This window comes from Rutidosis leptorrhynchoides, chromosome 4, assembly GCF_046630445.1.
Source record: "Rutidosis leptorrhynchoides isolate AG116_Rl617_1_P2 chromosome 4, CSIRO_AGI_Rlap_v1, whole genome shotgun sequence".
Lineage (NCBI taxonomy): Eukaryota > Viridiplantae > Streptophyta > Magnoliopsida > Asterales > Asteraceae > Rutidosis > Rutidosis leptorrhynchoides.
The window spans coordinates 25,573,547-25,599,109 of NC_092336.1; the positions used below are offsets into that span (position 1 = coordinate 25,573,547).

At 31.4% G+C, this 25,563-nt stretch overlaps 1 protein-coding gene across 1 annotated transcript; it reads right to left on the reverse strand.

Annotated features, from left to right (window-relative positions):
* Positions 1–1,682: 1,682 nt before the first annotated feature.
* Positions 1,683–5,368, reverse strand: LOC139840123 (mannose-P-dolichol utilization defect 1 protein homolog 2-like). Its single transcript, XM_071830350.1, has 8 exons — positions 5,120–5,368; positions 4,286–4,439; positions 4,100–4,172; positions 3,898–3,964; positions 3,752–3,811; positions 2,406–2,466; positions 2,274–2,315; positions 1,683–2,050 (listed from the first exon to the last, which is right to left on the reverse strand). The coding sequence occupies exons 1-8, from the start codon at positions 5,273–5,275 to the stop codon at positions 1,938–1,940; spliced, it is 726 nt and encodes a 241-aa protein (XP_071686451.1). The 5' UTR covers positions 5,276–5,368; the 3' UTR covers positions 1,683–1,937.
* Between the last annotated feature and the right edge of the window lie 20,195 nt (positions 5,369–25,563).

Sequence of the window (25,563 nt, forward strand, 5' to 3'; positions counted from 1 at the left end):
CATATTTAATTAACTTATTTAGTATTAATTTATTGAGGAGGTTTTTCAAAGATTACCTATGATTAAGATTGATGTTACGGTGACAAAAAGGAAAAAAAAAAAAAAAAAAAATTAGACAGATTTTCGAGTTATTTTATGAAAGAATGAAACGAGATGAAGAGAAATGAAGGGGACGGAAGTGTCATCATTTCAATTTGAGAAAAATGACACGAAGGAAAATTACATAAAATCATTCATCCACTTTTCTTTCTGTCAAAACTCGAGAACACTAGTTATTTTTAGATTTCTTTTCATTTTCTTTTATTTCTCTTCAAAATAATACTCAGAGATAATGCGTAATATTGATAAATAATTTATCGCTAGTATTATCTAAAATGTTACTCCATGTAATAAAAGAAATTTTGTTAACACTTTGCAGCAATTTTGTCACTGAAAACGAGAAATGCTAAAGTTAAAATAAATTGTAAATAAAAACTTATAAAATAATATTACATTAAAGTTTAACCAATCAAATAGTACGATTTTTTCTGAATCTCACGTAACTTCATTTACATGATTAGACTATTTTTATTTTGTATGATATATTGATAAAAATTTAATAAGCATAGCCCTATTCAACCCATACAAATACACAAGTACAGGTGTGTGGTGAGTGTCAAGCAGGTACTTTGGTCGACAATTTTAATAATTTTGAAAATAAATAATGAATATAAAAAACACTTTATTGTGCCACCTTAGTCTTAAACGTGTCAAAAAGCAGAAGAGATACAAATGATAAATTTCTATCTTTCTATATATGTACATAAAGATAAAGATAAAGATAAAGATCACCAGAGCAAAAATATAGAAGTAATATTTTTCTTAAAACACAATTACACAAAGATGGATACATCAAAGGTATGCAATGGAGTACCAGTTGTAGCTCTTAATTTTCTTTTGTTGTGCATCACTGTCTATATTTTGAAAGCTTTGTTAAATAGCAGATCTATTTATTATAATCTATGCGATTTATTGATTGATTAATTAGGGTACTGAGCGAGTAAATGAGGAAGGAGCCGTGGAAATCAAGGTGGATTCCGTTGATTACCGATCACCGGCAGGTCACGCCGATGAAGATAAGCCGGTGACGGAGAAAGTGGAAGTCACTCATGTGATCAACGATCCTGATACTAAACATCCTGCAACTGCTAATTTTGCTAAACCTGGTGAAGCGTTGTCGAGTCAAGTTCATGAGTCGACTCAACCCGCTTCACATAAGAAGGACGATTAATCGCGTTTAGATGTTAAATACTTGTATTTCTATTTTTTTTTTTTTTTTTTTTTTTTTTTTTTTTTGTGAAATAACAATAAAATTTGAGCTTATTTATTTGATAATTGATCGTGTATAATGTTGATTAGTTCTTATTCTTATTTATTTGATACTAAACTTTGAGCTTAATCACTTCTTAACCACTTTCAAGTTTCATTCTTTTATTTTTCCATTCCCATTTCACTTAAAAAAAATGAATTTTACTAACGACAATTTGTCATCAAGATGCTGAAAAACCTTGTACATGGTAGTTACGGTTGGCTTTTTAATGACAATTGTCAATTGTACAAGCAATTTCTGCACTTTAACGACAAATTAAAGACTGCCCTTAGTAAAATTAAAAAAAATATATTTTTTTTATAATTTCATACAAAAATGTTTTAATAAACATATTTCTTGCATAAGCGAACCATTAACGACATTAACCACCACATTATGCACCGAACTAACAACATTAATAACTATTCAAGTTGGCTACTAACTATCATGTTGAAGATTCTAACAAGATTTTGAATTTAATAAACATGAACAATTTTTGAATGACTAGAAACAAAGAAGTCATGTATGGAAACAAAGAGAGAACTCTGTTTGAAGAACTTTGAATGGTCACTACCCACATGATGTTTTTTTACTCTGCTTTCTTCCCTTTCTTTGTTGGCTTATCTTGTGCCTTCTGGTATATCATGATTTGGCTCAAGATTGCACCATTTGTCAGTATGCCAATAACCGAGCCCATCACAACTTTAAACAAAATTTAAACAAAATATCAGATTATAATAAATAAAGAGCATCCAAATTGAAAATAAAATTTAAAATCTTGTATTGTTTATAAAAACATTGTTGAACCAAGAGCGTTTCGGGTTAACCCAGCATGTTTGGAGTCAATATAACCCATTTCCATTTAAAAGCTGCCCATTTTGTTACGTGCCCATGTCTAGATTACATAAATAGAGAAGACGTATACCACTTGTTGGAGCTTTTTCTTGAAGACTGGTAAACACTCTCACTGTGAGCCACACCACAAGTAAACAGCATGAGACCACTATTTAATCATATTACTCCGTAATTTAGGTGATAATTAGAAAGAAGAAGTTACCAATAGAACCAGCAAAATTCATAAATGAAGTCAAGAAGCTAAGCTCCCCCGTGCTTTTGTTCTGCTCATATATAACATAATTGTCATTAAATGAGTGATATTATATCAACATTTATCAGAACATAAGATATGGGGTATGAAGAGGCAGTCACAGCACACGTGCATAAACACTGAAGATATTAAAAAGTATCCCAAGTTTCCTAGTAGACTCTAAATCGCCCTAAAATTACTATTAAGCCCTTCTACCTTAATAGACAGTAAGAATATGAAGGATGATTTGGGAGAGCTCAAGCCACGTTGTTACTTGAAACAATTTCAAGCATAATTAAGTTCCTTTTCATCAATATTTCTTAAATGAATCCTGAATTCAACTTTAACGTTCCTATTCACAAAATATATTCAATTCAAAAATAACTCGCACATATTTAGTAATTTTGCAAAATTATCACTGTTCTGAATTTTGAAAGTGACACCAAAACTGCGGTACTAAGTAGATTACAATTATAAATTGGGTTCATGTGAGTTCAGAAACCGTTATCTTTTGGGAACAATTTTTAGTTTGTTCGTAGTATTATCTTCAAGCCTTAACATTTAATCAACTAATGAAATCAACTAATGATTTCATCTTATTATGCTTCATCTGTAAAGCTTATGAAAGTGACATCAAATACAATCTCTACTAAATGGATTAAAAAGTATCATCAACACCAAAATTACCAAGTTTTAATTAACCACTTTCATGAACTGATTAGCTTAATGGACACAGTTCCATTTACGTCCCTCTTATATGTATAATTTGAAGGCAGAAATCTCAAGTAAAACGAACAATACTTACTTGAAATATATAAAACTGTCTAGTCAATCGAATTACTTAGCATAAGCACCTTAGAAGACTACCACAAAAATTTGGGCATTCGGGAACTCGTACACGTAAAAAAGTTCCAACTTAAAAAAAAAAAGATTGAGAAGAAATAATTCGCTTTGATCGTATGATCTCAATGTAATATTAGTCCATATAAAACTATCAATAGTTGCTTTTGAATCGGATTGTATATGCTAATCAAAAGAGAGCAAGTATATTCCGGTGAGCATAGCATGATCTATAAAATGTAACATTTGACTTTTTGATAATATAAGCTAAAACACATAATTTTAATTTTTTTTAAAAAGCAGCAAAGGGATTTTATTTTTTCCTTCATAAATTATTCATTACCAAAGAATTTGTTTTAGTGAACATGTCACAGGTTCCTCCTATTTTTATTGTAAAGCAGGCGAAATAGATTCATTTTGTCTCTTATTTACCATGGCAACGAAGAATAGCAAGAGTTGGGTAAATAGTAACTTACTTTAAAGTTTTCCCAAATTTGTGGGACCCTGGCAAAGAAAAAGATTGCATGCTGGGATGCCTGCAAACAAACAATTTTTTCAAGAGAATTTAGCAACTTAAAGATTGAAGTCATAAAAAACCAAAATAGAAAACTTTTCTACTTACATAAAGAGCTTCAAAGAGAAGGGGATCAATTTTCCCAGCTAAGATTGTTGGAGCAATGCCACAATATCTGTTATAATCTTGTTGAAGAAATACAAATTTATAGACATATAATTTGTAATCAAAAGGTTAAATCTTCTAAATAAATATAGTGATCTACAAGCCACAGATTAACTAAAAAATTATTCACAAAGCAATAGGATACAACAATGCACGGATCCATGTCGCATTACTTACAGGTTGAGAAAAATAGTAGATGGTTGCCACCAAAATTATAGCTGCAAAGGCACAAACAAACAAAAAAAAAAAGTATATTTTTTAATTATGCTTATAAAAAATTCGAAAGTTTAATTAGATTAGGTTCTTTTAGTTTATGTGATGCTAATTATACCTTGGATCAAGAGAAAGGCCAACTCTCCATAAGCTGAAAATGGAAGTCCTTTGTGAAGACAATATGCCAAAGCAATCGTATAACCAATTACTTCCATTTCAAATGCGGCAACACTAAGACCTCTTACACTTTTATGTTGAATGATTTTCATTATCTACAAAAGAAGCATAAATTCATTCCATATTATGTCATTTCAAGATATTCACTAGAAATACCATTCATTGCATTGAAGACAATATCGAAGAATTCAAATGCAAATAATTACCATATTCTGATCTAACGTATCACACATAAATCTCATTATAGAACTTTAGTGTAAATTCAGAAGTTACAAAAAAGAAATATATAATCATTTATTGATGGGCTATAGTTCAGTAGTAGTATGGCGGTATGTTCGTAATTTTGTAAACTTCTATATATTATGTTAGTTTAGTAATCGTATCTTTTTACATTGATTTGTTTATGAAACTGGTTGTTGAATTGTTGTTACACCCTACTATTTATTTAGTTAATACCAAAAAACTAAATAATAATAATTCAGTTATTTACCTAATTCAGTAGTTTCATAAATGCATAGGTAAAGGGACATTATATTAACAAATATTAAATCAGCTAATATTTTTTTTTTTTGAACATACCTTAATTGTTCTTAGACAATAACTATGGGATTACTAATCTAAAAGATTGCTAATTTTTTTACGACGGTAGCCCTAGTTCGATTTATTACACAATACGGAGTACCATATAATGGAATCGAACATTTAACCTTCTATAAAACAGATTGTAAACATAATTGAAGAAAAAATATGTATAATTGAAGGTAATTGAGTTAACCTGAGGTACTTTAACGGTGGTTGAAGCAGCAACGATTGCGTAACCTAAAAGTTTAGAAACCAACGGAAGTAAACAATCCTTTTCAGGGAACTTTCCGTTTGTTAACGATCCAAAAACACAGCTAAAATCCATCCCCAAGAACTCCATTTGAACCATTTTGAAGGTCAGATTTAATTGTTTGGGATATCGCCGGTGGAATTGTCAAAATTCCGGTGAAAATTGTGAACTAAAATATGTAGATGGGTTTTTTGTTCCTTCGGATTATTTACTTCAATGATCTGTTTGGGCCGTTTATTGATTATATTTAAACAGGCTTATTAACTTTTCATAAATATATTTTGTTGGGCCTTGAAATAATGACTTGTTAAGTAGCTCAATGAATTCTTAAAGAGATTAACCTACAAGATAAATCAATTAAACTATTCCTATACCATCAAATATAAGCTAAATAAACATCATTACTCAGACTTTTTTTTATTTTGTTTGGATTTGCAGAGAAAAACTCCCTAGCGATAATTACATTGGGTCTCAACTAGCGAGTAAAATTTCCCAAGTGACAGGACCACCGAACAATGAGACCCGTAACCTGGTGAATTGCGCATTTGACGCTCCCTCTAGTCAAGGGCACTATTAATTTGATCTTGATGATTACTATTTTTTAACGGCCATACTTGATTAATATAATGCACTTGTAGGGGTGTACGTCGACCATGTTAAGGATATTTGATTTATTCGATTTGGATTATTCGATTTTCGCAAATATTTTAGCACCAATAACCAAAATCAAAATCAAACCAACTAAATAAAAAATCAATTTATATGAGTCGTTTTCTATAGAAATCTTATTATAATTCACAGATGAAAAATAGTGAACTGTGAGCTTGATAAAATGACTTAGGTCCAACTAGATATAACTTCAAGATCATAGTGCTTAATTCCAACAAAATGTTAAAGACTAAAGTGAAGGATGATAAAGTTTATAAATCAATTTTCATTTGGTTAGACAGGTTGATTTTGATAATATTAGTTTGGTTATTGATTTTAAAACAATATTTTAAAAAATCTATTTATTCAACCAAAAATTAAAATAAACAATACACTCATATTAATTAAGAATGGAGACTTAGAGCAAGGGGAGTGGAACCCGTTTCACCCTCGTCCCACTCAAGGTGACTAAGTCACCCACTCCCCACCTTAGTCGCACAAGCTCGTCCCCCCATGTCAGTCGTGTAGGCGACGGAGGTTACCCATTTTTTTTTTTTTTTTGCTTTTTTTTTCCAAAGGGATAATTTATTAAATATAATAAATTATTATTTTAACACACTAACTAACACACTAACTGACATAGGTCACCAATCCCCACTTTTTCTGACTCATCAAGTCACGCCTGACATGTCAAGTGACCTCAGTCACCACCCCCAGTGCTCTTAGTAGTTCATGTTTCACTTTATTAGTAACGAAGGAGGATAAAATGGAAGTCCTTTGTGAAGACAATATGCCAAAGCAATCGTATAACCAATTACTTCCATTTCAAATGCGGCAACACTAAGACCTCTTACACTTTTATGTTGAATGATTTTCATTATCTACAAAAGAAGCATAAATTCATTCCATATTATGTCATTTCAAGATATTCACTAGAAATACCATTCATTGCATTGAAGACAATATCGAAGAATTCAAATGCAAATAATTACCATATTCTGATCTAACGTATCACACATAAATCTCATTATAGAACTTTAGTGTAAATTCAGAAGTTACAAAAAAGAAATATATAATCATTTATTGATGGGCTATAGTTCAGTAGTAGTATGGCGGTATGTTCGTAATTTTGTAAACTTCTATATATTATGTTAGTTTAGTAATCGTATCTTTTTACATTGATTTGTTTATGAAACTGGTTGTTGAATTGTTGTTACACCCTACTATTTATTTAGTTAATACCAAAAAACTAAATAATAATAATTCAGTTATTTACCTAATTCAGTAGTTTCATAAATGCATAGGTAAAAAGGGACATTATATTAACAAATATTAAATCAACTAATATTTTTTTTTGAACATACCTTAATTGTTCTTAGACAATAACTATGGGATTACTAATCTAAAAGATTGCTAATTTTTTTACGACGGTAGCCCTAGTTCGATTTATTACACAATACGGAGTACCATATAATGGAATCGAACATTTAACCTTCTATAAAACAGATTGTAAACAAAATTGAAGAACAAATATGTATAATTGAAGGTAATTGAGTTAACCTGAGGTACTTTAACGGTGGTTGAAGCAGCAACGATTGCGTAACCTAAAAGTTTAGAAACCAACGGAAGTAAACAATCCTTTTCAGGGAACTTTCCGTTTGTTAACGATCCAAAAACACAGCTAAAATCCATCCCCAAGAACTCCATTTGAACCATTTTGAAGGTCAGATTTAATTGTTTGGGATATCGCCGGTGGAATTGTCAAAATTCAGGTGAAAATTGTGAACTAATATTTGTAGATGGGTTTTTTTGTTTCTTCGGATTATTATAGTTCAACGATCTGCTTGGGCCGTTAATTGTTTAAATTTTAACAGGCTTATTGACTTTTCATAAATATATTTTGTTGGGCCTTGAAACAGCGACTTGTTAAGTTGCTCAATAAATGTTTGAAGAGTTTAACCTACGAGATAAATCCATTAAACGACTCTCATACCATCAAAAATATTAGCTAAACATCAATACTCATACTTTTTTTTTTTTTTTTTTTGGGTTTGTAAAGGAACCTCTCTAGCGACAATCACATTGGATCCCCACTAGCGAGTAAAACCTCTGAGTGACGAGCCCCCCGAGCGACGAGACCCGTAATCTGGTGAATTGTGCATATTGAAGCCCCCTCTAGTCAGGAGGAGCACAATTAATTCGATCTTGATGATTATTATTATTATTTTTTGTGATGACCCGAAAATTTCTGACCAAATTTAAACTTAATCTTTATATGGTTTCGACACGATAAGCAAAGTCTGTTAAATTAAATCTCAGCAAAGTCTGTTAAATTAAATCTCAAAAATTTTGAACTGTTTCAGATGTCTATTTGACATTCGACTACTCCCGACGATTCACGAACTATTGAGTGTAAATAAATATATAAATATATATATACACGTATATAAATAAAAATGTAAAAGTATATATATAAAATGTGTAAATATTAAATATTCAGTACGTGTTATTATATAATATGTTATATTACAAAGATATTAAAATTTATATAGTTACTATAGTAATATTATTGTCACTCCCAATATTTTTTTTATCAACATTAAAATTTCTAATATCATTATATAAAAATTTGATATATATAAATATAAGTAATATTATTAATATCATTATTAATATTAATATAATTAGTATTATTATTATTATTATTATCATTTTTCACTGTTATTGTTATTGTGACTTATTATTTTTATTACTGTTATTGTTAATATTATCATTATCATTATTAATTGAATTATTAGTAATATAATTATTAATTATTAATAATAAACATATAAATTCAAATGTATGATCTTTTGGAATCCATTTCAATTTCACATCACAATTCCACTATAGTTAATTTTGTTTTCTGCCTCAAGAATCGTACAAATCAATCTTATTGATATCAAACCGTTAGCAATCCATATCAACTTTAATTTTTATTTGTTACTACTTCATTGTCTGCTCGAATATTTTCTGTTCCTTTCACAATCAATCTATGAGACCTTTTGTATATATCAACCATATCTATCAATCTTCCTCACTCTCTTATATCCACCAACGAAACCACCTTATTACAAACCACTATAAACTCACTCTTGTTTTCTGCTCACGGCTACTGCAAAAACACCTTCAAATATTTCAAACGACCACCTACAATGATTCTTCTATCTTTCTGTTTCTAATGATCGAAAAATCACACAACCACCCCAATTATTAACGGCAACTTCGGCCCGCTGCTATAGTCTGTTTTATTCTGGTTACGTCCGAAAATCACAACAACAAACCACCATGAAACATTAAATCGCCAATCTTCAATACTCTTCTTTATTACTTTCTTTCGCCTATAATCAATAATCACCATCGATCATCTTCATCAAAAACCAAACCACCGTGAAACCTCACCACTCGCCATCTTAACTTACTACCTTTCTGTGTTTCCATCAACCAAGCTCACTAGTATTTGCTGAATTTTTTACTATGAACGAGATAAGAAATGGTGACTAAATGAAGGAATTCTTAAACTAGTTTTAAACACGTTGGAAGTATATATAATGTATTTAGTGGGAGTTACAGTAAGAAGATTGAGATGATTACAATTCATGAGGTCAGTACACTTGAGTGGGTCGAAGAGTAGTTGGGTACCAGCTAATCAACGAGCATTTAAAATAGATATATATATATTTTTTTTGCTGGCCACACATGATATCTCATCCCATCACCATTTCATTATTTTAAACATTCCCAACCCATCACCTACAAATTAGAATATGTCAACTACTACTACCATTAAATATAGGCCGCATGTTTTTCTTTGTCCACTACAATTGATTATCACCATGCACGTTCCCTTTTTTCCTTTTCCACTTTGGTCGACGATAATGGGAACCAGTTGGTAGTGCAACTTTTTCAAAAAGCAAAGTGGGTTTGAATAAATAAACACTAACCAACAGAATGTATATATCTTCATCTATGCGAAGTGATAATCCAACGAACTGGGTTGCCTTCTTATATATTTTGGGCCGAATACTTATTTTTTTTTGCTCTAAATGGGCCGTAGAAGCTTGACGTCTTTTGCAAATCCCTCTTTCTATCTTCCTGGTATTTACTCGACAACAATAGGATCGAACTGCTATACCTGATTCTGTGCTCCTGTTACGATGATGAAGGTGGCGAAACTAAATGAACGCGATGATAGATATGATAACCACGATTATGATCATGATTAGGGTTGATAATGATGAATGGTTGCGGGTATAATATCGATTCACGATGATGATAATAATTTATTATGAGTATGATCACGGATTATGATTTAAGATTATGATGATGATTATGAGAATGATTCGTAATTATATATGATTCATGAAGAAGGAGAAGTAGAAATGAGATACAGAGATAAGGATAAATATAATTAAGGGACGATATAATTCAGAAAAGTGAAAGCAGAGGTGTGGTTTAGGGTGTTGACAGTGAGCGAAAGGTTGTGGGTTCGAGCCCGGGCAAGGACCTTTATTTTGAAACTTATCCTTTGAGGTAGTTTTCTATTATTAGTATTATTATTATTATAAGTATTATTATTATTAAATAAAATTATCATTTTTATCACTTTTATCATTATTATTATTATTATTATTATTATTATTATTATTATTATTATTATTATTATTATTATTATTATTATTATTATTATTATTATTATTATTATTATTATCATTATCATAATTAGTATTATTATTAAACATTATTAGTATAAGGTGTTACTAACAATATTATTGTTTTAATATACAAATAAAATAACTTATTATTATATTATCTTTAACAAGATTTTTATATATACTATTATCAATATTTTTACTATCAATACTATTATATATTATTACTATTATTATTAGTATTATTATTTTTATAAAAATATTACAACTATCTATTATCAAAATAAAGTATTAGTTATGTAACAACATTTTATATATAATCATATATATATATATATATAAAGATAATAATCCTAATATAGTATATAATATAAATAAACTCAGTTGATTAAATGTGATATGTGTTAATATATATATATAAATGACATAGGTTCGTGAATCCGAGGCCAACCCTGCATTGTTCAGTGTAGTCATATGTATTTTTACTACAAAATGCAGTATGGTGAGTTTCATTTCCCTTTTACTCTTTACATCTTTGGGACTGAGAATACATGCACTGTTTTAATAACTGTTTTACAATATTTATATGCGTGAGTTTCATTTGCTCCCTTTTTACTCATTACATTTTTGGGCTGAGAATACATGCAAATGCTTTATTAACTGTTTTACAATATTTATATGCGTGAGTTTCATTTGCTCCCTTTTACTCTTTATATTTTTGGGCTGAGAATACATGCGCAATTTTTATAAATGTTTTTGCGAAATAGACACAAGTAATCAAAACTACATTATATGGTTGAATGATCGAAATCGAATATGCCCCTTTTTATTAAGACTGGTAATCTAAGAATTAGGGAACAGACACCCTAATTGACGCGAACTCTAAAGATAGATCTATCGGGCCCAACAAGCCCCATCCAAAGTACCGGATGCTTTAGTACTTCGAAATTTATATCATGTCCGAAGGAGGATCCCGGAATGATGGGGATATTCTTATATGCATATTGTGAATGTCGGTTACCAGGTGTTCAATCCATATGAATGATATTTTGTCTCTATGCATGGGACGTTTATTTATGAGAACTGGAAATGAAAATCTTGTGGTCTATTAAAATGATGGAAATGATTATTTATGTTAAACTAATGAACTCACCAATCAATTGATGATAACCAGCATGAAGGTCGAATTTGGAATACACGAGGGATCCTTGTAATGGTTCAAGAGGTTGTTGATACGGGGAAGAGGATATCGGTTCTCAACCGGAAATTATTTAGTTCACGATAATCCATACTCATGTAAGGAATCATTTTCTTCTTAATGAATAGGTTTTGAGCTCCCTAGTTCTATAGGTATCAAGTCAAAATTCAAATTATCCACCCAATAAGTTTAACGTACTCCCTCCGATAAAATTTATCGATACGCAATGGTTTTCCGTTGGTCACTTGAATGGCGTAAGTAATATCTAGGGGGAGGGGTGGAGTGCAAAGAGTAGGCTCTAAAGCCTTGGATACAAAACATTTATCGATACCCGAATCGGATAAACATGAAACATAAGAGTCGTTGAGAAGAAACGTACCCGAAACTAATTGTCGTTCCGGGAATCCTATGTGTTAAGGTTGAAAGCTCATTCGCGTACATTAGGGTGGGCGTTCTTCTTGGGACATGCATTCTTAAAATGACCCAGTTGTCCGCATTCAAAACAAGCACCCCTTCTGCGTGCACTGGGCACCTTTTTAGCGACGGGGGCGGCACCCTTACAACCATGGGCCACATGGCCACTTCTTTGACACTTGATGCCAAATGGTTCGCCACATTTTCCATAATGATGTTTGTGGCACGTGTTGCAAAAAGGTCGTGTTCCAGCATAATTTTTCCTGCCGCCGGGGGTGAAAGGCTTCTTGGTGGAGTCGTTGTGGTTGTGGTTGCTTGATGGAGAGGCTTCCTGTTTTCTTTTGTTGTTAACCGGTTGGGCCTCGGCCGTTGGTGCCGGTGCTTCAATTTCATCCACCGTTTTTATAAATCGGCGGGCTATCATCACAACCTCTTGTAGGTCGGCGGGTCTTAATGGCATTACTCCGTGTGGAATGCTCTTAGGGAGGCCATCCATGTAAAACTCAACTCCTTGGGGCCCGGGAGCCCGGAGGTTTGGACAAATTGAGGTTAGTTCGGCAAACCGTTGATTATAAGCTTCGAGGTCATCTCGGGCTATTTTTAAATTTCTTGGCCCCTGTTCGAGCCTTCGAGTCTCTTCGCGCGGGAAGTATTCGGTGGTCATTCTTTCTCTTAATTCGGTCCAAGAGAGTGTAAGGGCTTCATCGATACCCACCGATTGTACATACGTGTTCCACCATGAGAGAGCAATACCGGTGAGAGTGAGGGTGGAAAACTTGACCTTATCTTGGTCCCGATAACCGCTTATGCTAAAAATGGCTTCTGTTTGTTCGAACCATCGGGTGAGAGCAACCGGTCCTTCGGTTCCATTGAAAGTGGGAGGATTGTACTTCATGAAGTTTTTGTAGGAGCACCCCCCGTTTGAATTACCGACCCCATGATTGTTGTTGTTGGAGAAGTGACCGGCCACTGCCTCTCCCACAGCGGTGGCTATCATTCGTTGAAGAGCTTGTTCGAGAGTTTCGGGAGGGGTATTGTGTTGACCTTGGTGAGTCATCGTTCCTTCACGACACAAGAGTACCGTCAATTAGTATTATCAATAATACTAACCGTGATATGGAACCAAGATAAAGAGAAAAATTTTCCTTGACTCGCCTTAAATTCTTTATGTCATAATGTCGGAACGTTCATATGAGTCACCGTAATATAATCCCGGAAATTATATTACCCTAATTCATATGTGCATTCGACATCATTTCATATAGTCAAGGTGGTGTGTCAATCAAATCAACCACGTGAGATTAAGGTAGAACAAGAGTTAGATGTGAATAAAAGAGTTCGAGTATAAATGCACAAGTAGTCAAGTAATTCCTACTTCAAGTCTATATGCCGGTTGTAGTCTAGATTCACTAATGTACCCTATGACTCGGGGTCGACACCAATGAACTCTAAATCCCTACAACCTGGCTCTGATACCATCTGTAGCGACCCGACAAAATCGTCATTGACGGCGCCGTCTACTTAGGTCCCGTTACGTGGTCATAAGCCTTTAAAACAACGTTTGACCAAAAGTATGTCGCATTTATTTCAAAAGTAAAGATGTTTCAAGGTTTACAAAGTAGTTCGACAACTAGTTACATAACAAAGTTTAAAGTACAATTGAAACATATGCGACACAATTTAAAAGTAGCCAAAAGACGCTCCACGTATGCATGTATACTCGATATCCAAGCAAAGCATCAAAAGTAATGAGCGGAAGCATGTATCACAAAACGTTCAAGGACCTGAGAAAAACATAGAATCTGTCAACGAAAACGTTGGTGAAATCATAGGTTTAAGTAAGTAAGTACAAATGAACCACAAGATTTGTAACATTGATATAATAGTAATACATTCCAAAAGTTTTTTTCACGAGCACCCAATTATCAATGCTTAACTTTCCTTCCATAGAACCCCATCACAATAGTGTTAGAACATACACTGTTTCACGAAAATATATTTCATTCGTAAACGGTAGCGAACCGTTTGAATGAGGGTTTGTCAAACCCATATGGATCCATACAACATAAGTTCTCGCTTACACCCGGCAAGTGTAACTAATGATAATCGAATTGAGGATTTTGTTCTAAACTCGTATGTAGAATGTTTGTTTTCCTGTACTTGTGTTCACTTAGTAAAAGAAATGTTTATGTTTTCTCATCCCAAATGTAAGTTCAAAAAGAGTAAAAGTGGGACTATGATCTCACCTTGTGTGCACGAGTAAGTAGTACTTCAACAAGTAACGTGTGCAAAGAACAATGCTAGTCTTGACCTAAACAAATAGGTCTTATCAATAACGGTAAACACTATAGGTCGAAGATGTTCAATTAGTCCTATGGCTCGTTACGACTCGAATATATAGCATGTGAATCACGTTGTCAAGTTTCATGCAAGAATCAAGTATAAAATAAGATTAGAACGATTGCATAAGTGTTTTGTTATGTTTGACTAAAAGTCAAACTTGGTCAAAGTCAACGAAAAAGTCAAAGGGGTCGGGTCGGGTCCCGAACTATTTTCCTGAGCTTGGAAATCATATATGAGCATGTTAGAACAAGTTACATGTGAATCGGAGGTGCGTAGCATAGCAAACATTATTAAAAAATCGTCAAAGTTGGACAGACCACTTTGGCGCGCCGCGCGGGTACATGGCGCGCCGCGCCATTACCTGTGCAGAGAATTCTGGCAGTTTTCACACTCAAGCACGAATCCAACTTCAAATACCCATAAATCCTAAACCGTAAACATCCAAAACAAGTATCTTATATCGTTGGAAAGGTATTTTGACAAGGAATACAACTAACTACTTTTCACCAAGCAAAAACATCAATTACAATAACCGAAAACTCGTCAATTGATCAATAAAGGTTTATTTTCAAAGTTTCAAGTTCATCAAATGCATTTTAAGTTTCGGGAATTCAATTCACACATATGATATGCCGTTTTGAAGGTAATGAAACGTGCATTACAACTAAACACTTACAAATAACATTTCATGGCATTCAAGCATCAAAAAGTTCGTTTTAAGTCTATCAAACCCTAACCAAAATCATGAATTCAACCATTTTGTAAATAAAGATTTTCTAAATCAACCTACACATCAAAATGAAGCTAATGATGCTAGTAACACATTTAATACATGAACTTTAACATTTAATCAACCAAAAGCAAGGATTAAGCACACCCATTTCAAATGTTCAAACTAGTTACTCAAAACAACAAATCGAGCAAACAAAACATGTATTCATGTTATACTTGAGCCATAGACACTAACTAACAACTTTATAAGTTAAAACATCAAGAACACAAAATCTAGTGATTTTAGAAAGCTACCCAAATGAGATGAAATTGGTATCAGGTTGTAGGGGATGAAGAGAGGATTCCAAATATGTAATTTGTTTTGATGTTAGCCTCCAAAATCGAATTTAGATGATGAATCTTGTTTGAGTTCTTGAGAGAAAATGGAAGTATGAAAAAGAAAGAAAGAGAGAAATGAGAGGAGGAGGTTGAAGGTTTGACTAGTTGACCTAGTCAAATCTTTGGCCTCTTTGCAAGTTTAGTCCCTCTAGTTCGGGTGCGGGTGCGTGAATTAACCAAACGAATTATTTGAATTTCACGAGAGTACGGGAGACGTTATAATCCAATAACGAAATTATTAAGAATGTTAGCTAATTTAGGATACGAATCTAGTTACAAAGGATATTATTAAAATACAAAGACGGGCGTTAAAATAATTTAACGGAAAAATGCAGGATGTTACAGAACCTGTCCGTAATACCATTTTCTCGCTCATTTCCAGAGTATCTCATCATGATTATATTCTATCCACAATTCTAAACCTTATTCATGAAAGGACCCGTCCTAATCCATCCGGATGAAGTCCGTATCGATTATAAACGATTCACAATAGTTGATTACCTTGCGAGGTACTTGACCTCTATATGATACATTTTACAAACATTGCATTCGTTTTTGAAAAGACAAAATTTCATTACATCGAAAGTTGACGGCATGCATACCATTTCATAATATATCTAACTATAATTGACTTAATAATAATCTTGATGAACTCAATGACTCGAATGCAACGTCTTTTGAAATATGTCATGAATGACTTCAAGTAATATCTCTAAAATGAGCAAATGCACAGCGGAAGATTTCTTTCGTACCTGAGAATAAACATGCTTTAAAGTGTCAACCAAAAGGTTGGTGAGTTCATTAGTTTATCATAAATAATCATTTCATAATTTTAATAGACCACAAGATTTCATATTTTCATTTCTCATAAACATACGTCCCATACCTAGAGACAAAAATATCATTCATATGGATTGAACACCTGGTAATCGACATTAACAATATACATATAAGAATATCCCCATCATTCCGGGATCCTCCTTCGGACATGATATAATTTCGAAGTACTAAAGCATCCGGTACTTTGGATGGGGCTTGTTGGGCCCGATAGATCTATCTTTAGGATTCGCGTCAATTAGGGTGTCTGTTCCCTAATTCTTAGATTACCAGACTTAATAAAAAGGGCATATTCGATTTCGATAATTCAACCATAGAATGTAGTTTCGATTACTTGTGTCTATATTGTAAAACATTTATAAAAGCAGCGCATGTATTCTCAGTCCCAAAAATATATATTGCGAAAGTATTTAAAAAGGGAGTAATGAAACTCACCCAATGTATTTTGTAGTAAAAATACATATGACGTCATTTAACAAGTGTAGGGTTGGCCTCGGATTCACGAACCTATATCATTTATATGTATTAACTCATAGAATCAAATAATTCTATCTATATAGTGTTGTAATTATATATAAAATTTATACTAACTCTTAATTAAAGTATATATATTTTATTTACATTTTATATCTTAAATTATATGTTGTCTATAATTATCTGGTATACTTTAAATAAATGGTTTATAAAAACATTAATATAGTCTTATTAAGTATATGTTATATGACTAACTTTCTATTGTAAATATAATAATAATAATAATAATAATAATAATAATAATAATAATAATAATAATAATAATAATAATAATAATAATAATAATAATTATGATGGTGTTACTAATAATTATAATGATAATACTAGTACTATTAGTAACACCTTAAATAATAATAATACTATTAACAATAACAATTTATAATCCTAATTATAACATTAGTAACCAATAATAATAATCATAACAATAATTAGTAATAATCATCATCATCATATCATCATAATAATAATAATAAAAGTAAAAGAAAGTGTGTATACCCTTAAAAACTTCAAGTAAAAAGAAATGCACCCAGTGGGACTCGAACCCGAGACCTCACGCTCTCCCGACACCCTCCTAAACCATTGGGCTGTTGCCCTTTTTCTGAATTAATACTGAAAACAAAACTATATATCCCGTATTTATTTCTCTTCCATGTTCATCTTCTTTATCAATAACCCAATCGGCAGGGAATTAAACCAACATAATAATCATTCACCAAAACGTTTTTAAGATTATCAAATGCTATATAAATGAACCATATAAGTATTTAAATCATCTGATATAAAAAAAAATTAAAAAAAACTGTTACAGCAGTTTCGGTAATATTAAAAATAATAATAATTAGATTTTGAATTTTAAAAGGTTTTAGGATATGATTATAACATGAAGTAGGTTTGAAATCTTGTTTAGAAACTTTTAAAATCATTAATTGAACGTAAATCACAACATAGATTTCGAATTTGCTTAAGAACAGATTCTTTGACTTTTTAAATCAAAACTTTGACTCCTAAATTCAATCTCAATAGATGAAATTGGACCTTGAAACTCTGCAGTTAGATTAAATGAAAGTTTTCTAACTACACTGCATTAAAAGATTTTAAAATTAAATTCGAATTGAAGTTTTTCAAATTTTAAAACACGAACAGGGTGCAGGCACCTGTTCTTCGATTTTTTTTTATTTAAGTCAATAAATTAAAACTGTAAAAAAAAGGGAATATGAAGTTAGTTGAATGTGACCATATCTCTGTGTAATTCTATTATTTATATCCAAATTCGTCGCCTGTTAGTTAATTGAAACATAAAATATAAAAAAAAAAAAAATAAAGATTGAAAAAGAGTTTTGGATTACTCCTTTGTTGATTTGTGATTCGTACAGACAGCAGGAATTGAATAAAGGGAAAGAAAGTCGGATTAGATGGAGACGTGAAACAACTCTTGTACTGGAATCTGAGTTTTATAAATATTTTTTTATATATATAATTAATATTAATAATTTAATAAATGTAAATATATCATAATATAATAAATAATAATAATATTGATAATAATAATTAATAATAATACATAATAATTATGTTATTTATAATACTAATTATAGTAGTATTAATCTTAATATCTAATATTATTTAGATTACAAATAAATAATAAATTTAATCATTTTTATTATTTTAAATATTTATTGTAGATTTGTAATAATCATAATTTTATACAAAAAATTTTATAATTGATATTGCTAATATTGATTGATATTTTATAATAATAAAAGTAGTAATGATATCAATAACATTATTAATTAATTGTATCCAATTATATACATAATATTGATAATACTGATATATATAATAAGTATTAATAATTATCTTTTAACTTGTAAATATAAATATATTAATATATACTATTTGATAATTATATACATATAATGTTTATACCTTATATATATATATACTTACATATTTATTTACTCACATCTGTTCGTGAATCGTCAGGCATGGTCAAAGGGTAACTGAATTCATATTAATAGTTCAAAGGTCGAATGGATGCATGAACACAGTTCAAAGTTTATGAGACTTTAACATTACAACTTTTGCTTATCATGTCGGAAACTTATTAAGATTAAGTTTAAGTTTGGTCGGAAATTTCTGGGTCATCACAGTACCTACCTGTTAAAGAAATTTCGTCCCGAAATTTGAGTGAGGTCGTCATGGCTAACAATAAATATGTTTTCCTGACGAATATGAGCTGATAAATAGAGTTTTATCATTATTAAATAATTCATATAAAATAATTCGATTATTCGAAGAGCACGAGTGAAGCTATCTTAAAATAATGAAATGAGATAGAAAAAAAATTTTATCATAACTTTTGACTAGTCATGGTTGAATTTAGAAAATAAGGTGCGTCTTAACTTTTGACAGAGTCAGGGTTGAATTCCGGAATTCAAGAGATTTAAAGAAAATCTTCGAAATCTAAAAGATTTGATTCTTCGGCGAGTAAGAAAATTAAGATCTCTATAATTAAATACGGTGATCTGCCTCGATTTCTCCATCTGATATTTCCCTTATAAATTTACCTTTTCCGTTCCATTAGTTTCCACCACTTCTATGCCTTCTTTCTCAGTTCATATATCCAAAAGATTGTGAAAATGCTTAATCCAGTTCTAATCCTTGTCCTCATCCTTATTATCGCAACAATCATTCTCCTCTTCCAACTTCCACCAGAGGAATCTGTCTTCTTCTACTTCGCCCTCGGGATTATAATGTTTTTAATTCTCTCGTGTCTTTATGTTGCGATAAACATTGATATACACGGTTTGTAATTTATGTGTTGTTATCGGCTTTATATTCTCCCTTATATTTCAAAGCTCTATGCTTTTATTTTCTCTTCCCGACTTCAAGTCAAGCGATTAATGGTCCATAATTTGTAGATATAGAGTCTCGAATGATTATAATGTTCTAAGCAGGAAGGAATGTGATAGCACGATTTGATTTTCAAATTTATCAACATCACGGAAGATAGAACCATCAAGAATACTTTTTTTTTTTGATATGTTCAGGAGTGAAGTAGAATGAAAGAGTTATGTAACATGGCACACGATGACGTTATGATCTGTGAATCATCACGTTCCATTTAGAAACTCAGCATGACTTACTGTAATATAATCACGTTGATCAAGTGTCATTATATTATACTAATTCATGCATCAGTTCCCAACATTAATTCAATAACATTCATATTTTAAGCTCGAAAGTTTACAGAATATAGAAACTAACAGTTTCTATATGATGTAACACTGATATCAGGAAGAGATTAATGATTTCAGATATGAATAGTTATGAAAATATCTTCAGAAATATGGAGGATATTTATAACGAAAGATACGATGATATCTTGGAATTTCTAATATCGATAGATGATGAAGAAGATTTGTCCGTAAAGGTTTAGATTCGGAAGCAAGGTATTCGCTACAGATTTCATCAGAAACAGAATCATTTGGATTCTTTGAAGTCAAACTTATTCTTTGTGATTTGTCCACAGCTTTCTTCATAGTTTCGCATAATCCGCTTTTCGACACTAATTTTCTATTGTGTGTTTCCAATACAATGATACACAGGAAGCACGAAGAGGTATATAATTTCGGACGAGAATATTTATGAAAATATCCTCAGAAATATCGAAGATATTGATGATGATATTTTGGAATTTCTAAGTTCGATGGTTGATGGAGAAAGATTTTTCGCAAGATTTTAATATGACTTCGGAGCAAGATATTCTCTAACGATTTCAACGGATCTAGATTTATCTGGGTTCTATGAATTTAGGGTATGTTACTTGTATTTCTCCTTAGTTTCCTTTATGGTTAGCTTAATCCGCTTTCCAGTTCCAACTTTTCTGAGCTTTTCCCAACATACTAATCTTTATCATCAAACTTTCGATGATTATGGTCGTTTACGGTTATCTACAGTTTCTGTTGCTTCATTTAGCTTTTTTTTTCAATATTCAGAGTATTGATTTGTGACTGAGTGCTTTTCAGAATTTCAGAATGAGAGATCATAATTCTAAGAGATAAATGTCATATATATAATTGTTGATGTAGATATGCTGTGAGTTTTTAAAGTACTGATTGCTGATTTCCCGTAATTGTTATGGCAATTATTGTTACAGTGTGTAGATGAATACAAGATGGGGTTTCAATGAATAAATATAATGATTCTTCGGAGAAATTAAGTCGATGAGTAATGAAGTTGCTGATAAGTTTCTGTTAATGTGGTGAAATATAAACAGTTCCCCGATAACGATGACGAAAGGTGGGCTTATAAATCAAGTTATAATAAGTTTAATCCGAATGAAAGTCAAAGTTGATTTGCTGGAGCTATGACAAAATTGGCTAATTGGGAAAGGAATTGTAAAGTTATTTTCGGTAGTAACAACGCCCAAGGAGCTAGCACAGATACGTGTTAAACGTTTACTCATGTTCTGAGTGTTTCCAGGTGCATAACTATATGCATCAATATTTTCTTTCGTTGATGAAGTACGGTTGGTTCATCCTCTCGATTGAAGTGTTTTCAAGAATCATGAATGGTTTGAACGCAGATTGGAATCGTCAAGATACAAATGAGGTTTAAGATGAAATCAAGTGGCAAACTTGAAAAATTGTTTAGTTTCATATGTTATAGTCAATATTTTACTTCATTTTAATTATCCAATGTTATTAGTCCACAGTCGATAGTCCACAGTCGATAGTCCACAGTTGACAGTCCAATAATTCATATTCATATATAATTTAATATATAATATTCGAATTAATACGTATCGTGACCCGTGTACATGTCTCAGACTCGATCACAACTCAAAGTATATATATTATTATAGAATCAACCTCAACCCTGTATAGAGAACTCGATCATTACTGCATATAGAGTGTCTATGGTGATTCCAAATAATATATATAGATGCGTCAATATGATATGTCAAAACCTTGTATACGTGTCCCGATATTTAAAGTGCGTAAAATAAATAACAGAAATTAACTGACGATAAATTAAATGCGTAAAGTAAATAACACAAATTAAATGACGATAAATAAAATTACGAGAATATAAATTGCGATAAATAAATTGCGATAATTAAAATGTAATACATAATTAACAGTTAGCTAGGAACAGTTGGCTAGGATTTTGTTAGCGTGGATTCTTAACAAAATTTCATATTGTTAATTAATCTGTTTCTAATCAATTTTTATTGTGTCCATTATTTCTTCATTATGCCACTTGTTGGATTCTGATAGGTCAAAATCCAAATATGTAATTGGATGAATATGGTTATTCTGTGGTGAACGAATTTGTATATCGGTGGATGTAAGTAGGATAGTATATGACTGTTGAAACAGATTCGAAGAACGTACAATGTAACTTATTAATGTGAAATTTAAATAGTCCTCGGGTATTACCTACCCGTTAAAATATTTTCACCATTAACAGTTTGTACAAGAGAATTTTTAATTACAATCTTTATGAAAACATATATACATATATATTTTCTTCAGATGTATTCATGGATTTAATGAGTTAATATAATATTAACTCATTTGCTTTTCGGTTAGATCTAGAATAAATAATCTTTAAAACTTTAGAGATTACATATTCGACATGTCGAACGAAGATCATACTCAAAGTACAGATGATGATATTGAAGCATGGATTGTTGATGGTACTGGTGCTGTTATTGATTGTACTGTTGTTGCCGGTGATGTTGCTGAAGCTGGTACATTTTGCACCATATTCTCCGAATTGATTATTCGAGCACGAAGTTTGTTGACTTATTACTCCAGAATGATTGTCGGTCGAAACGAGCGGATGAATAAGGTTCAGAATTGTGGATAAAATATAATCTTGTCAAGTTACCCCGGAAATGAGACTGAAAATGGTGTCTCGAACAGGTTCACCGGTAAAAACTTCAGGTTCATTGTCAAGAGGTGAATTCGGTTGGTGGAAGGGATTGCCTTCTGCGCGTTTCTATTAATTAAGTTGACTACGAACCCGTCAGATTAATTGATAAGGGCTGATTGGTTGATTCATGCCGATGACGTTGTTTTTCGGAGCTTAGGTGACATCTATGTCGGTATAGCTGTCGGAATAACTATCGGAATAGCTATCGGAATCTGAGGGACTCGAACTGGTTGTAGGATTCATCTCGTACGATCAGATGAAGGATTTTCGATAAGAAGTAGATTATAGGATGTAGATTAGTACCCTGTAATACATAATTTACATATGCATATTTAATACTAAAATCCCATAAGTTACGGAGGAATCAACGGAATATGTCAGATAAAGTTACAGTAACAGATACGCTAAGATATGAAGTAGCAGATACGCTAAGATATGAATTTTGTCTTTACACTATTCATGCAGTCAATGCAGTAAAACGTGTCTAGACTAAGAATGATAAGTAAGTGATTCTCTAAGAATGATAAGCAGATAATTTTTGACATAAAAAGATAAGCAAAACTTTTGATATGTAGACACAGTCGAAGTCCAGACTCAATAATGCATCCTAACGACTTATCAGTTAGACACACTAATGCAGACATGGTTCGCTAAGACCACCGCTCTGATACCAACTGAAAGGACCCATCCTAATCCATCCGGATGAAGTCCGTATTGATTATAAACGATTCACAATAGTTGATTACCTCGCGAGGTACTTGACCTCTATATGATACATTTTATAAACATTGCATTCGTTTTTGAAAAGACAAAATTTCATTACATCGAAAGTTGACGGCATGCATACCATTTCATAATATATCTAACTATAATTGACTTAATAATAATCTTGATGAACTCAATGACTCGAATGCAACGTCTTTTGAAATATGTCATGAATGACTTCAAGTAATATTTCTAAAATGAGCAAATGCACAGCGGAAGATTTCTTTCGTACCTGAGAATAAACATGCTTTAAAGTGTCAACCAAAAGGTTTGTGAGTTCATTAGTTTATCATAAATAATCATTTCATAATTTTAATAGACCACAAGATTTCATATTTCCATTTCTCATAAACATACGTCCCATACCTAGAGACAAAAATATCATTCATATGGATTGAACACCTGGTAATCGACATTAACAATATACATATAAGAATATCCCCATCATTCCGGGATCCTCCTTCGGACATGATATAATTTCGAAGTACTAAAGCATCCGGTACTTTGGATGGGGCTTGTTGGGCCCGATAGATCTATCTTTAGGATTCGCGTCAATTAGGGTGTCTGTTCCCTAATTCTTAGATTACCAGACTTAATAAAAAGGGCATATTCGATTTTGATAATTCAACCATAGAATGTAGTTTCGATTACTTGTGTCTATATCGTAAAACATTTATAAAAGCAGCGCATGTATTCTCAGTCCCAAAAATATATATTGCGAAAGTATTTAAAAAGGGAGTAATGAAACTCACCCAATGTATTTTGTAGTAAAAATACATATGACGTCATTTAACAAGTGTAGGGTTGGCCTCGGATTCACGAACCTATATCATTTATATGTATTAACTCATAGAATCAAATAATTCTATCTATATAGTGTTGTAATTATATATAAAATTTATACTAACTCTTAATTAAAGTATATATATTTTATTTACATTTTATATCTTAAATTATATGTTGTCTATAATTATCTGGTATACTTTAAATAAATGGTTTATAAAAACATTGATATAGTCTTATTAAGTATATGTTATATGACTAACTTTCTATTGTAAATATAATAATAATAATAATAATAATAATAATAATAATAATAATAATAATTATGATGGTGTTACTAATAATTATAATGATAATACTAGTACTATTAGTAACACCTTAAATAATAATAATACTATTAACAATAACAATTTATAATCCTAATTATAACATTAGTAACCAATAATAATAATCATAACAATAATTAGTAATAATCATCATAATTATAATAATAATAATAAAAGTAAAAGAAAGTGTGTATACCCTTAAAAACTTCAAGTAAAAAGAAATGCACCCAGTGGGACTCGAACCCGAGACCTCACGCTCTCCCGACACCCTCCTAAACCATTGGGCTGTTGCCCTTTTTCTGAATTAATACTGAAAACAAAACTATATATCCCGTATTTATTTCTCTTCCATGTTCATCTTCTTTATCAATAACCCAATCGGCAGGGAATTAAACCAACATAATAATCATTCACCAAAATGTTTTTAAGATTATCAAACGCTATATAAATGAACCATATAAGTATTTAAATCATCTGATATAAAAAAAATTAAAAAAAAACTGTTACAGCAGTTTCGGTAATATTAAAAATAATAATAATTAGATTTTGAATTTTAGAAGGTTTTAGGATATGATTATAACATGAAGTAGGTTTGAAATCTTGTTTAGAAACTTTTGAAATCATTAATTGAACGTAAATCACAACATAGATTTCGAATTTGCTTAAGAACAGATTCTTTGACTTTTTAAATCAAAACTTTGACTCCTAAATTCAATCTCGATAGATGAAATTGGACCTTGAAACTCTGCAGTTAGATTAAATGAAAGTTTTCTAACTACACTGCATTAAAAGATT

Coding starts and splice junctions, on each gene's coding strand:
- LOC139840123 (XM_071830350.1), bottom strand. CDS start 5,275: ATGGTTCAAATGGAGTTCTTGGGGATGGATTTTAGCTGTGTTTTTGGA. Junction 4,173..4,285: donor GGCCTTTCTCTTGATCCAAG/GTATAATTAGCA, acceptor GTGCCTTTGCAG/CTATAATTTTGGTGGCAACC. Junction 2,467..3,751: donor AAATTTGGGAAAACTTTAAA/GTAAGTTACTAT, acceptor ATATATGAGCAG/AACAAAAGCACGGGGGAGCT.